The sequence below is a fragment of the Leptodactylus fuscus genome, chromosome 5 (genome assembly GCF_031893055.1).
Source record: "Leptodactylus fuscus isolate aLepFus1 chromosome 5, aLepFus1.hap2, whole genome shotgun sequence".
NCBI lineage: Eukaryota > Metazoa > Chordata > Amphibia > Anura > Leptodactylidae > Leptodactylus > Leptodactylus fuscus.
This window is the reverse complement of record NC_134269.1, coordinates 32,009,055-32,024,540: the sequence shown is the minus strand read 5'-3', so window position 1 is coordinate 32,024,540 and position 15,486 is coordinate 32,009,055. Positions and strand designations below refer to the sequence as shown.

The window sequence follows — 15,486 nt, the reverse complement described above, 5'->3', positions numbered from 1 at the left end:
GGGAGCCTTGTTAAAGGCTCCCAGCCGGTCTGCAAATTCTCTCTTTTGCAGGCTGGTGTATACAGCCTGCAAAAGAGATGATGCTTTTTTGCAATGCATTGCAATGCATTAGCATTGTAATGCATTGCATTAGTGATCAGACCCCCTGGGGTTCAACACCCCTAGGGGGTCTAATAAATGCAAAAAAAAAATAAAAAAAGTGAAAAAAATATAAAAATATATAAAAAGTATTAAAAGTTCAAATCACCCCCCTTTCCCTAGAACAAATATAAAAGTAGTTAAAAACTGTGAAACATATACATGTTAGGTATCCCCGCGTCCGAAATCGCCCGCTCTACAAATCTTTAAAAATATTTTTCCTGTTTGGTAAACGCCGTAGCAGGAAAAATAGTCAAAAGTGCCAAACCGCCGTTTTTTCATTGTTTTAATTCTGATAAAAATTTGAATAAAAAGTGATCAAAGCAATAACATTTCCCGAAAATGGTAGAACTAAAAAGTACACCCGGCCCCGCAAAAAAAGACGCCCTATGCATCCCCGTACACCTATGTATAAAAAAGTTACGGCCGTCGGAATGTGGCGACTTTTAGAAAAAAAATTTTTTAACACCGTTTTGGAATTTTTTTTTAGGGATCAAAATGTAAATAAAACCATATACATTTGGTATCCCTGGAACCGTACTGAAACACAGAATATAGGGGACATGTCATTTTGGCTGCACAGTGAACGCCGTAAAACCAAAGCCCGTAAGAAAGTCGCAGAAATGCATTTTTTCTTCAAATCCACCCCATTCTGAATTTTTTTTCCTGCTTCCCAGTACATTATATAGAATAATTAATGGTGGCATCATGAAGAAAAAATTGTCCCGCAAAAATTAAGACCTCATATGACTCTGGGAGCGGAGAAATAAAGTTATGGGGTTTAGAAGGAGGGGAGTCAAAAACGAAAAGCGAAAATCAAAAAATGCCATCGGCGGGAAGGGGTTAAAGGACAGAGTTGTGCTTGGTTTTGTATAAAGAGGCTGCATTGCTCACCTGATTGTTATGGTTTCCTCAAACAGCTGATCGGTAGGGGTCATGGGTATCCGATCTTAGATTGATGGTCTATCCTAAAGATAGGTCATCAGTTGTTCGGCCTGAAAGACCCTGGGGTCTGACCGTTTGGGTGCTTATTCAGCTGACACCTACTTCTACCAGCTCTCATAAATCTTAGTTGAGTTTTCTGAATGTGCACGTTTTTTCATGGGGTAGGGGGGAGACTAGCTGAAGCCAGACCCCTCTAAAATGCAGCATGCCCAAGACACCCTTTCCATATTTGCCAGAAGAGTACAATCTAGTAACACTTATGGACACTAGCTGGTCAGCAGATCCTAAGGGATGAGGCCACCTTTAGACCATTAGGAACTCACCCTGTCCATAGTAAGAGGATTCCATTCTCGGTAGGGATGTGGCACACTAGTTTTCTAGTGTATTGAATGAGAAACCTCCCGTTCCACCATATCTTCCTAGAATATGGGGACTTCTTTCCCCTAGTTCTGTAAATCTAGACGTGATCTGTGTGGAATAACTTGGTAAACCTTTTTCTCTGTGTAGTTCTGGTCTTACAAACCTCAAAGAACGATCATGGACGTTTGGCCTAATCCATCTGGTTCAAGAGGACAACAATTGGTGACATACAATGTCCTCAGAAAGTTAAGGTGGATAACATTGGGGGTAACATGGGCATTCATGGTAAAGGCACTGCCTTCCTTGGGTCTATAGAGTCCATATATAGTTCCTTGAAAACTTCTAGAAACCTAACCCAAACCAAGATGGCAACTTTGGTGCTGATCCAAATATTGCAGTTCTGTAATGTTAGCAATAGCGAGTAGCGGTCTCTGAATATCGTTTGCCAAATTAATTTGTAAAGTAAAAATTGAAGCAGTTTTGAATTTTTGTATTAAAGCCAAATTAATTAAATTTGTGACTAACATGTCTACAAAACTTTTTGTAGAAAGAAAATTGTCAATTCATTTTTTTTTTTTTTTTTTTTTTTTTTCTGGGCCATCAGAACCCAATTTTTTTTTTTTTCTTAAAAACAAAAACAAAAAAACTCAATAAATATATATAGTGTACAGATATAACGTGTTTGAATATTTTCCCAGTTTTCGCCCTTCACTATAGTTGATGATTTTCTTTTATGTTGAGTTATTCCTTTTAAGCCTTTCATCATTGTGTTGTCTCCCCAAACGTTCCCTTGATGTTGGTTCTTTTTTTATTGCCCACCCGGTCTTTGCTTGCTTTTCGCTCCACCTGCACTCTCGCGTCCTCCGCCTGAGTCCTTTTGGCCTCTATGATCACTCGAGTCTTTGTATTCTCCTTCACCAGTCTAGCTTGCAGAATTTTTATCCTTCTTTCTGTTCTTCATCTTCAAACATTTCTACATGCTTTTATTTCAGCCATGAGTTTTTTCCCAGTTTAGTTTCCCTCATATGGTCTTATAAAGAATCTCTAATAATGAGGGACCACGTGGACTATAGTCTTGGGCTTGCCGCCACATATATTGTTTGGATGCACCATAAAACCATCAATAACTAAACCAGTAGGGAAGTTTTTAAAAAGAAAAAGTTCTTTGACCATTCAGCTGCTCATACCATCATCATGCATAATCTTAGAAGTATAGTCTCTTGACTTTCAGGTCTCTATAGGGACAGTAAAGTGCGGTGTCTCCAAAAATCTAATGGGCCTTTTAATCATTTAGAAAAAATTTAATCTGGATCTTATTGGTTACTCTTGGTTTCACACCTGCTTTCGGGTTTCGATTTGGGGATCTGCTTGTGGACTTCCCGAACGGAAACCTAATCCACTTAAAAAAGCGATTATCCTCGGAAACCCACGGACCTCATAGACTAAAATGGGGCCCACTGAGTTTCTGCCCGAAAAGGCCAGAAAAATGTGGAGAGAAAAGTGCTGCTTGTGGGACTTACCTCTCGCATTTTTAAAGCAGAATGGGGAAAGGTCTACCCTAGTGGAAACCGGGCACAGGTGTGAACCTAGCCTGACTATGGGCTCCCCTTGGGCTATGTATAAATATGTCCATCACTCTGGAGTAGATGGTTGGGGTAGGTATAAATATGTCCATCAGGGATGGTTGCAATAGATCCTAAAAACTTTCTCTAAACTGTTTTGGCATCTGGTTTGTTGACTGGTTCCATTTCAGACTATGGGGCATTGGTTGTCTCTGGCTCGGTGTAAGACAACTGGCCGGACACAACCTACATAGGTTAACCCAGCCCTACACAGTTGTGATGCATAAGGATCAACGTGATCTCCGGGTGTTTGGTTTACGACGCTCCTGTATTACAAAGACCATCTTGCTCTGGAGGACTCGCCTATGGATTACATGGGTACCCCATTGAATAAGTGGTTTATGGTCGGACAGGGATGCTTATAAGGGGATAACCCCTTTAAATTTTTTGTATACATTCTTGGATGCTTAAAAACTTCTTCGCATACGGGTTTACCTTAGATTTACCCCATCAACTTCTTGTCACACATCAGTGCCCAGAAACGTGTTCACACCTATACTTCTTTCCTTTTATCTTGTTTCCTTGCTTACTTTTACAACTTCGCAACATTCCTCGTTTTTTTTACTGTGGCGGTTTTTGGGTTTGTTTGTATTCTCGACGTAATAGTCTAAGAAACAATTTTTTTTTCTATTTTATGACTCAAAAAAATCAAAAACAATAAAACGAATCTTCACCCAATGTTACAAAAATTTTTGTGGGAAAGTTGTTTACTTTGCCTCCGTGTCGTGTGGCGCACCGTTTTATTGTGTTGACGTTTTGTATTACTGGCGGGTTGTCTTGCTATTAAGTAGGCGCTGGTGTTGGATGTCCCGTGTAGTAAGGTTGTGTCTTGCATGTGCTAGAGGCCAGTCCTAAAAGCACAACCCTATGTCAGAAAAACCCTATGGAAAGAGTAACACCACCCCTGTCTAATAGGATCACAATAGGCTTGACGCAGCCTTTGTCCCGTCTCAATAGTAGGTATGTGTCTAAGATTTCAGGTTAACACAAACCACAAAACGAAACCCCACCCGTAATTTTTGTATCCCCGTAAATAATCCGAGGAGGTGTAACATTCCCACGGTTCCCCACCCGAAAACAAAACAGAGAAAAAATTATTACTGTATTGTCCCATTAACCCTGTCCCGGCACGACTCACTGCAGTTTTATTAGTGTTGACTACCGCTTGAAATATATCGGTTGTCAGGATTTCAGCTTCCAGTGTGTGTTTTATGTCACCGGCTGCTGATCTGTAGGACTGGGGTCGGATTAGTTGGTTTATATTGGATAAGGGCTACCTCCCCCCCCCCTCCCCCTTCGTTTCCTATCCCAACTTATGACCAGAGTCTCACCGTCCTCGGCCAAAGAAATTTAGGAAATTCAGAAATAATTAGATGGAGTGACCTAAAGGTCTCTTACCCCATATGCTTGTATAACTCTATCCAGGGTCTGTTCCTACATCACTTCTTCTCTGGACAAAAATTTGTCCATATGTTCGGCCTAGTAAGGTTTTGGATGCTCTTACGTCGTCCTCTTCTGATACCCGTTATTACTAGAATATTTTTCTATTTCTAAACCTTACTAAAATCCAGCCTATCCGATCCTTTCCTTCATGCGCATCTGCCTTTGATGGAGAGTCAAGACACATTAGGTAGTCCGCCAATCCCGATGGCATATGGCTCGTTGCGACCACCATTCAACCATGTGAATGGCCAACTCATTGGTTATACTGGCAATTATTATGTTAATATTATTATAATACTATATTAAGGATTTGGGCAAAATTCATGAATCGTTGGGCATTTGCGTTGCGCTGGGTATATAGACTTCAATTCTGTGTATATATGAGGCCGTCACTTTTCGCAGGGTGTATAGACTGCCGTTATCTGTATACTTATTGGACTTGAAACTATTATGATGGATTTTTTGGTGGGGGGGTTGAGAACAATCTGTCTGACAGCTGAATACCCCCTATTTAGACACGGTGATCACCACATTAGGGGCTGTCCATCAAAACCAACTTTAGGCATGCCCAGTCATTTTCAGTCACAATGACGGGAGTTATTGTCAATGGAGAGCAATCTCAATTCATCATTTATATGCAGCGATGTTTGGCAGATGGGTGTGTTAAGTCCTGGGGTAATCTCTCGCTTTATGGCCATAAAGTGTCCAATATTTTAAAAAGTTATAGAAATTTTTGGGTGATTTTACACTTTTTTTTTTTTTTTTATTTTTATTTTATTTGACACTTGTATGACAACTTTTTTTTTTTTTGCCAAAGACACTCACCTCATAATTTTTTTTTTTTTGTTTTCCACAGGTTTCCAGTGTATTGATACCTACCGACCATGTACGAATGGAGCCAAATGTACAATGTATTCTAATGGAGAAGCCTCCTGCATGTAAGTAGTAACCCCACCAATTGACGGTGGTGTAGAAGTGTGAGACTAAGGCTGGAGTTGTAGGACATCTTATGTACCATAGAGATAAATCTGTCCTTGTTTCTTGTTTTGTGACCAACCCCCCCGCCCCAATGAGTTGGTACTTTGGACCAGACCCTATGCTGTTGGCTGGGTGTACGCCTTGTGTAGGGCTTGCTGTGAATGCACCAAAAAATTTTTCCAGCGCCATATCAAATTTTCATATGGGCAAGGTAATAGGATAGATCAACAGTATGTGACCTGACTGTGTCTGACAACCAGAGCTCATACTCTGGGTCCCGGAGGCCACTAGTTGAAAGGCGGTGCCTGCAGCATCACTGCTGTACAAGGAATAGGACTGGTGCTGCAGTTCACCAGAACCACCACTATGCACAAGAGGGGGCTGCTGTGCTGCCTGTTTACTAGCAGCTTCTAGAACAGGGATAGGGAATGTACGGCTCTCCAGCTGTTGCAAAACTTCAACTCCCAGCATGCCTACTGGCTCTGCTGTTATTGGAACTCCCATGGAAGTGAATGGAGAATGCTGGGAGTTGTAGTTTCACAGCAGCTGGAGAGCCGAAGGTTCCCTACCCCGTTCTAGAACATATGATCTGTGCATGGTCCGGGTGCCAGATCCCGACAGATCGCGTATTGTTGACCTATCCTGTGGATAGATCAACTATATCAGAATTCGATTTGGGGACGGACAAAGGATTGTCTTGGATTTAAAAAAAAAAAAAAAAAAAAAAAAAAAAAAATGGTTGCTTGATGCCAAAAACGCTGTCATACTCGTCCACAGGTAGCGTATGATATTGCAGTTTACCCATATTCACATCCATGTATTTGAGCTGCAATACCGGACGCAACCCATGGATAAATGTGGCGCTATTTCTGGAAGAAACGTGTTTGTAAGCATGTAGCAACCAATCACAGCGCAGCTTTCATTCCATATTCTGCTGACTAAAAATCGAAGCTGCGTGGTGATTGGTTGCGAAGGGCAATGGACAGTTTTTATTTGGGACAGTTTCATAAATCTCCCCCATTGTGTTGCAGTATATGAGGGGTAGTAGGAGGTAGTGGTGTGGGAGTAGGATGGCAGTATATTATGGGATAGTCACTAATCCTAATATTGATACAGCATAAGCTTGGACAATCTAAAGACGTACCAGATTTATTAACATGGCTCCCTCTGTATGATACATTGGGTACATCTTTAAAGACTTCTATCTAACGTTACACCCCCTATTGGTCAGCACTTTGCACCAAAAATAAGGGACCCCGCTTATTACCTGCACTTTTTTAGCTCTATAACGGTTTAAAGAGGGTGGTGGTATAGCTGTAGATGAAGTATGAATGTATAAGGATGGCAGTGGTATGGTATAGCAGTCATATATGAGGAGGTTGGATGAGGTATTCTGTATATCGGTATAAGGAGGGTAGCATTATGGTGTATGTACTATATAGATATATATGAGCAGGTTGGTGGACGCTGTGTAAGAAGAATAGCAGTACGGTGTATGTACATGTTGTATGAGGTTAGATGAGGCATAGCTATATGTGAGGAGGATGGATGAGGTATACTGTGTGTGTGTGTGTGTATATATATATATATATATATATATATATATATATATATATATATATATATATATAGCGCTATAAGGAGGCTGGTGACTGATACATGTACATCATATATAGCTATACATGAGGAGGATAGTATAGGGTGCATGGACATGATATATAGATATAGGTATAGATGAGTTATACTGTTTGCAGAGTGTTGGCATACATATTCTATAGTCTGTGCGGTATACTGTGTATATAAGATGTGGCGGTATACTGTGTACACATTGTGGATATCCTCGTGTATGATGTTTACATGCGGTGCATAAGGGGACGGTTGGCCCTGTGGCTGGCACAGACGCGGATTGTTCTCTGTATTCCTGTTGAGAAGTGATGGATCTCGCTCACACACCGCAGGGCAAACCTCTGCAGAAGGAGTAGAACAGGTTGTATTCTCAGGGTGTGTGCGCGGGGAAGAAGGCTAAGTACCAGGGAGTGCCTGACAGGTGCACCGAACAAAGCCTGTAAGAAGCTGTGTAGATGAAGGTGCTGGGTATACAGCTGGGGAAGCCATAGGAGTGGACTCTTTCCATAGTCCAGGCTTCCCCGTTCTGTTGGCCTATTGGATTTGTATGTCCACAGCCTGGGGTTTTGCAGCGAGCTGTAGTCTTTCTTCTGTAGACATTTCTGTGTCCACGAACCCATACTAAAAATGGCGGGCATGCTTCGGGACCCCCGCGGCCTTACACGCAATAGCCGGTGTCATGTTTTTTTACAATAGTGAGAACTAGCACAATGTGCCCTGGTTTCAGCCCTGACCTGACAATAGGACTCCACCTCTGTAACACAAGCTGCATTAAGCAATGTCTGGCATGTGTTCTTCGCCATATTTTTTTTTTTCTTCAGTGAATCACCCTTTGGCTTCCAGGTTAACCTTTTCTGGAACCGTGAGGTGTTACAGTCTTATAGTTTTGATAGTCTGAAATTGTCGGACTATTGGATGTCTTGTCTCTCCTGATTTCTATCACAGTCAGACATGGGGCTTGCCTGTATTCTGGATTGTGGGGCAGTTCTGTGCCAGATTTTCTTGGTTATCAGATTGATGGAATTGGAGCACATGGGCTAGGGCTACATGGCGACTTTGGACGCAACTCCCGTTGCATGCCCAAAGATTGCTGGTCGGTCTGTCGGACTTGCGTTGCTTTTTGGCCTAACGATTACTAATGGATTCTGCACTGGATGCGCACCTCGTGCAAATGTAGACGTAACTGTGGAGTTGCGTTGCGGCCCCTAGTGTGCAGAGATCGTGGCTTAGTCAAAAATTGCTCGTCTTTTTTTGTAATTAGAAGTTGCAGTTGTGGCAAACTAAGGAACACTGTGTGACTCCATTCACTAACCGTAGTGAAGGAGTCGGAGGGCGAAACATGACGGGGGTCAAGATTTTAAGGTGCTATATATTTAACAGGTTTCCTACCTTCTTACTCCAATCACATGCACACTCAGATTTACCAAGAATATATGTATAAGGAGAGGGGTGGTAAGCCTCTGCCACAATCTCCCACGCCCCCCCCTTTTTTTTTTTTTTTTTTTTTTTTTTTCATTTTGGATTTTTTTTTTTTTTTTTTAACTTTTCACCGAGAACGTTTTGCCATTGATGGGCTATGCCATGGGACCCCACAATGAGTGGGATGATATTGTGAATACAGCTACTTACTACCAGAAACTTCCTCTCCTGACCATAGGCCGTGACCAATTATTGAAGCTTAGCACCAATTTGTTAAAGGTGTAATACCATCCACAGCCTATGGACAAGGGAGGCGCTGTTTCTGGAAGACATGTTTTCTTAATACAACCCTTTCAGTTCGGACATTGTGCTAAAAACAGAAGCTGTACAACTTCTAAGGCCCTAAAGTTTTTTTTAAAAAAATTAAAAATTGGGAGTTCAGTTTACGGTGTGACCTATTACATTTTTGAAAGTGATTTATTTATTTTTTTTTGCCCCTAATCAGTTGTTGTTTTTTCCACACAGTACATGGAAAAGAGCGTGGGAGCGGGGGCCCATTCATGTCTATCTATATGTCGAGGCGTTACGTTCTTTTGTCCCTACGACTAAGTTCGCCAAAGACCCTATGATCTTAAAACACTGTCAATGTTTGCAAACGCTCACTCACAAATCTCTCAGTTTAAAGACCCGTATGAGACTGGCCCGAAAAAAAACACAGCTTATCGTGGGAAACGAGCGTGAGGCAGAACTTGCCGAACGGGTCTGGTTAGTAGCTGAGGGGTGCGGGAGAATGAGAGCGTGGGGCGGAGTGCTGTACACATGCCAGCGCTGATATACTCATCTTATATGCCAGATTAATTGGGACACCTTAGACCCATATTACCACCCGGGCCTCTTCCTATAGAAAAAACGAAACCATGGCCCTGGATATGCTCTGATACCTTCATGGCTTTATTCGGCAAGATTTGCTTTTCTTCGATGTTTTTGGAGTCCTATCGTGGTTGGGTCATGTTTCAGCAGCCCACACTTAGCGCTGATGATGCCATGCTTGGCCCTAGGCACCGACTTAAGCGTCTTAAGGCAGCTGGGACAACTTATGATTTATTAAAAAAAAAAAAAAAATTTTACCGGATGTGTGTAGTCTCCTGGAAGGAGGAAGAGCAGAGAGCGGGGAGAAACTAAAATATTTATCCCCCTCTTGTACAATTCTGTTCGAATCCAGCTGTCTCACGAAGGGGGGCAAGCAGGGGGATCGTGGGAAATTGGGACAGAGCTGGAACATCTGGTTTTCATCTGGATTAATATATCCACCTGTCCTTGCCAGTCTCTAGCTGTGTATTTTCGATCTCGCAGTCAACCGTTAAACTCATTGCCAACCCAGGCCTCGAGCTAAGAAACCCAATCTCTGTAGTTCCAGGCTTGCAAGGGATTCTGGGGACTCTTTGTCCATTTTTTTTTTTTTTTCTTCATTTTTTGAGGTTTTGGCAGCAGTTTTTCTTGGCGTTCTTCTACCCAGTTTCTCTAGTTTTAAATTAGAAGCCTCTTCTCCTATAAGAGGGCTGCAGCACATTCTTTTGGTATTATGTCGTTTTTATGTGTTAACTTTTTATTGCCCGTTTTTGATGTTATGTTGACTGAACTTAAAGGGGATGTCTAATTTAGAAAACCCATTATAATAAACCCCGTTTGGGATTTCGCATTTCATTGGTGGTGGCGGGGTCCCATTCCTAAAGTCAACAGTTGCCATGAATGTCTGTCTTCTTATTCGGAGTATGGGCCTATACACCTAGCCATGTGCGCCCGGGCCACAAAATATGGAGTACCTGTTTGTACTCATTAGTTCGTTTTCAATGTATAGGTCATGGATAACAATCCATGTGTCATCCGTGCTGTTTTTACTGACCCACACAGTAGCCTCATTCTGGAGGACCCCACCTGTGTAATGTTCAGCTTAAACTGCGGAGGCACTGCAGGTAGATTGAACACTTAAAATTTCCTCACAGATTACAGCTGTTGCAGTTTGTCAACAGACCCATCGGTGAGAACCATCGTTGCCCCTTTGGTCACAGTTGGATTTGTTTTCAGACTGATGGGTGTTCCCATGGTTGTAGACAATGAAGTTGTCTGTCAAAAAAATTTTTTTGTCAATATCACTAAATTGGTGTTTGTGGTTACGTACTTAAGGTCATACCTAAAATTCTTCTCCATAGACTTGCCCTGGGTTGCAGCCTCAATGTAAAAAGTTGCAGGTTACATTTTCAATACGGGTAACATTTTTGTGATCTTAGTTTCCTACATGGGGAACTATTGAGGTCGTCTTAATCTTCTTTTATGGACACACCCGTACGATTGTCCTCCTGGGCTGCTTCTGTAAAGGATCATCCAAGCCTGGAAAGGGTTACAGTGCTCGCGCTAACGTATCCCAGCTGTTTAATGTCTGGTTCTCGAATCCCCCCCCCCCCCCCCCTTCGTCTCCTTCTTTCCTGTTTACTCAAATCTGTCTTTTTTCACACATTTTTCACTTCTGCGTTTTATGAATTTTCCTTCTGTAGTTTTTCTTTTCTTTTTGTCTTTCGGTTTTTCCCATGTATTTCCCTGTTTGCTCACTTTGTTTGCTTTGGGCATAGAAACTCCTACAGAAAATAACCTCTTCACCTTTGCCGGGTTGTGATCTGTGCACCTTTGGTCATTGATCTAGGGTTCGCACATTTTTGTCACGTTGGTTTTGTTTGCGGCAGATGCTTTTTAGAAGTGTGGACGTCTCAAGTGCAAGATGTGACCTGAAGTAAACTGTTCTGAAGAATAAAATCATTGACGTTAGGGCTGGGCCATTATGACCTAATTCAAAATTGTGATTCAATTGGGGATTTTACCTCGATTTTACGATGCATGGTGATTCGTCTCACAAAGTTTGCCCAGCGGTTTCATTCGGACCGAACAAGGCCATAACGAAACTATTTTGCTTTGGGGTTGAAAAGACCCCTTAAGAAGAATAAGTGGAGGTGTAGTAATATAAAAAATAGGGGTACTCTCCTCTCCTGGGCTCCGGTGCAAATCCCTGCTGTGTTCCGTGCTTCTGACTGATGTCGGGGACTGCTGAGGCCCGTGGTTGGGGTCTTAGGGGTTACATAGGTCAGTCAGCATTGACACTTGCGTCTCAACGCTAGCATAACCAGCTGAGCCCCAATTTCATTGGTCCCTAACTTGAGACAGATGTGCCGAACATAGCAGGGAGTCGCATCAGAACCCGGGAGAGGTGAGTAACACTTTTTACGTTACTGCACTTCCCTGGGCCTCTGCTTATTATACTCTGAGGTCTAAAGAGACCCTAGAATATAATAGCCGTTGCGATTCAGAGACCCCAGAATATAATAGCCGTTCCGATTCAGAGACCCCAGAGTATAATAGCTGTTCCAATTCGGACGTGTCCAATCTGCATGAAACTGTGTGCATGTCTGCTGTAGTTTTTGGGAAGTCGACATCAGCTAAAGTTTACTCTTTTTTTTGTGTTTGTTTTTCTGTACCAAGTCTATGTTAAAAAGGTTTACCCATTTCTGATTTTTGCTTTCTAGATGTCCGACTGGTTGGATTGGAGATTATTGCCAATTTAAAGATCCATGTGTGCCAACTCCTTGTGTTAATGGTGGCGCCTGCCAGAGCTCCATCAAAGGAGGAACTATACAGTATGAGTGTAGCTGCCCCAAGGGCTTCAGAGGTGAGACTTTTTGGATACATGGGGAATTTTTGGCTGTGAATCAATCTGTTAATCCATTTTTAATCTTAAATGTGTTTTCCCTAAACAGGACAAGATTGCTCTCTTATTGATGCCTGCGCTTCCAACCCATGTGAGAACGGGGCGCGATGCACCAACTGGAATGGGCGATTCAACTGTACATGCCCCCCAGGATACCAAGGCCGAAGCTGCAGAGTGGATATTGACGAATGTCGGACACCTGGTTTGTGTCAAAATGGAGGCCAATGTGTTAACACTGCTGGTTCCTTCAAATGCCGCTGCCCAAGCAGCTTTACGGGACAGTTATGTGAAGTCCCCTACGTGCCATGTTCACCTTCACAGTGCCTAAATGGAGGCACGTGCAGACCAACTGGGGACCTCACGTACCAGTGTGTCTGTCTGCCAGGTAAGAGAGTGGTTCAAGACCAGTATGCCAAGCAAGGTAGTCATTGAACTTTGGCCAACGTTCACCATTGTCGTCCTCTGTCCTACAGGTTTCGAAGGAGCCAACTGTGAGATTAATGTAGATGACTGCCCCGATCACAGATGTATGAATGGTGGCACGTGTGTGGACGGCGTGAACACCTATAACTGCCAGTGTCCTCCAGAGTGGACAGGTGAGGAGCTACATGCCTGTCCTATCCCATTTCGTCACCAGCTGCATTTTAGCTCCAAAAACTACTTTTCACAGCTGAATTCATTGTATAAATGGCAGAAAAAGTTTTTCTGTAGTGCTGCTAGAAGTGTCAGTCTGTACTGCAGGTCTAGTATTCTATTCAGAAACCAGTCAGATTAGTATAGAATTTAAACTGGATCAATGTAGATGTTACAGTCTGGCTTTGTCCTTCATGCAGACATGGTGAAAGGTTACGTATAGCGATTGTGGATTCTACCTCGGGGTCAAATTCCTTTGTAGTAATTGCTAATGGACGACTCTCTGGGCTCTCATCTTATCCACTTTCCAATTAAATGTAGACACCTTATCCTGAAAAAGAGGCATCCATTCCTCTCCTAAATCCTATTATTGGATTAGCCATGTCCATTAAGGATCTTCACACCCCGACCACCTGTACAGGGGAGAATTCTGCCATAGGGCACTTACCTTGTTTGGCCAGAAGCCATCCATCCAGCTCCCACCATATGCATGCCTTTGGGTTGGCCGAGGATGCACGCGTTCTCAGTGGGGGGCGGAGAAGTTCGTCACTGTCAGACACTTCTATTGAGTACAACGGATCAGGGGTGTTGAAATTCAGCGTAGCCAAATATCACTTAAAGGGATTCTACCATTAAACTAGTTTTTTTTTTTGTTTTTTTTTTCTAATTATCACGTCGGCATAGTCTTTAGAAAGGCTATTCGTCTACTACCTTTAGACGTGGTCTCCGCCGCGCCGTTCCGTAGAAATACCGGTTTTAACCGGTATGCAAATGAGCTCTCCGCAGCAATGAGGGCGGGCCCCAGCGCTGAAAGGCCGATGAGCACATCCCCATTGCTGCCCAGAGCTCTTTCCTGCGCCGCCTCCTTCTTCTGCAGCAACTCCGCCTCTTCTGGCTTCTCTTGCTCTTGTAGTTCTATACAGGAGCATAGAGAGGCCACCCCAAAATGGCCGCCAGCTCCTGTATTGAACTGCAAGAGCGGCTACCCAAAAATGGCCGCCAGCCATTTTTGGGTAGCCGCTCTTGCAGTTCAATACAGGAGCCGGCCGGCGGCCATTTTGGGGTAGCCGCTCTATGCTCCAGTATAGAACTGCAAGAGAAGCCAGAAGAGGTGGAGTTGCTGCAGAAGAAGGAGGCGGCGCAGGAAAGAGCTCTGGGCAGCAATGGGGACGCGCTCATCGGTGTTTCAGCGCTGGGGCCTGCCCTCATTGCTGCGGAGAGCTCATTTGCATACCGGTTAAAACCGGTACTTCTACGGAACGGCGCGGCGGAAACCACGTCTAAAGGTAGGAGACGAATAGCCTTTCTTAAGGCTATTCCGACGTGGTAATTAGAAGAAAAAAGTAGTTTAATGGTAGAATCCCTTTAAGCAGTTTATACACCTTGGCCAGTCCCGCTAAAATCGGTGGGTTCAGCTGGCCGAAGTTTAAAGTGTATGGCCACCATGCAAAATCTTCTGGTTGCTGGAACTCAATGGGAGGTCCGGCCAGATTCTGCCCAAAGATTAGGCCTCGTGTATTACAGTAGTATTGAATATCTTAGACTTGTGACTTCCTCATTACAGGTCAGTTCTGCACAGAAGACGTGGACGAATGTCAGCTCCAGCCGAACGCCTGTCACAATGGAGGAACCTGTTTCAACACCCAGGGTGGGCACACGTGCGTTTGCGTCAATGGCTGGACGGGAGAAAGCTGCAGCGAGAACATTGACGACTGCGCCACTGCTGTCTGTTTCAATGGAGCCACTTGCCATGATAGAGTGGCTTCCTTCTACTGTGAATGTCCCATGGGCAAGACCGGTAAGTGCCGAGTATGGATCCAGTCTATGTAAGGGGTGCATGCCTAAAAAGTGATGATGGTGCTCCAGCTGAATAATTTTATGTCAGTGAATTACAATGAAAGGAGTTATTCTTCTTCAGTAAGAGACACTTGTACAGCCCGGTCCACTTTAGTTAGTGATTCATATGCTGGTGACCATTATAGGTCCAGTCTAGGTTGGTAACTTTTATTGATTAACCATTTGATGGCTTTTTTTTTTTTTTATTTACGGTTGGTCTCAATTTTGTTTCAGGTCTCCTATGTCATTTGGAGGACGCGTGTGTAAGTAACCCCTGCCATAAGGATGCCATGTGTGACACTAACCCAGTGAATGGACGTGCCATCTGTACATGCCCCCCTGGTTTTACAGGTGGAGCCTGTGACCAAGATGTTGACGAATGTTCAATAGGTAATGAATAATTTTGGCTATTGGAGTGTTGATCACAGATGTAGTTGGGGGTGAGGGATATATAGACTGGTATATTGCACCCATCTAACATTGAAGTTTCTTCCCCCTTCTTCAAGGTGCCAACCCCTGTGAACATTTTGGGCGCTGCGTGAACACTCAGGGTTCCTTCCAGTGTCAGTGTGGTCGGGGATACACCGGTCCTCGCTGTGAAACAGACGTCAATGAGTGTTTGTCCACCCCTTGCCAGAACGATGCCACCTGCTTGGACCGTATAGGAGAGTTCACCTGTATCTGCATGGCTGGTGGGTTATTGTCTAGCGTTCTTGACCACGTGTAGAGACA

General features: G+C 43.4%; 1 protein-coding gene across 1 annotated transcript in view; it reads left to right on the top strand.

The window, feature by feature from the left end:
• Nucleotides 1–15,486, top strand: part of NOTCH3 (notch receptor 3) — a 56,541-nt gene that overhangs the window by 22,738 nt on the left and 18,317 nt on the right. Inside the window, exons 2-8 of the mRNA XM_075272811.1 lie at nt 5,365–5,446; nt 12,104–12,246; nt 12,335–12,670; nt 12,759–12,881; nt 14,483–14,716; nt 14,989–15,144; nt 15,261–15,446. Coding sequence (XP_075128912.1) covers nt 5,365–5,446; nt 12,104–12,246; nt 12,335–12,670; nt 12,759–12,881; nt 14,483–14,716; nt 14,989–15,144; nt 15,261–15,446 — 1,260 coding nt within the window. The remainder of the gene's footprint in view (nt 1–5,364; nt 5,447–12,103; nt 12,247–12,334; nt 12,671–12,758; nt 12,882–14,482; nt 14,717–14,988; nt 15,145–15,260; nt 15,447–15,486) is intronic.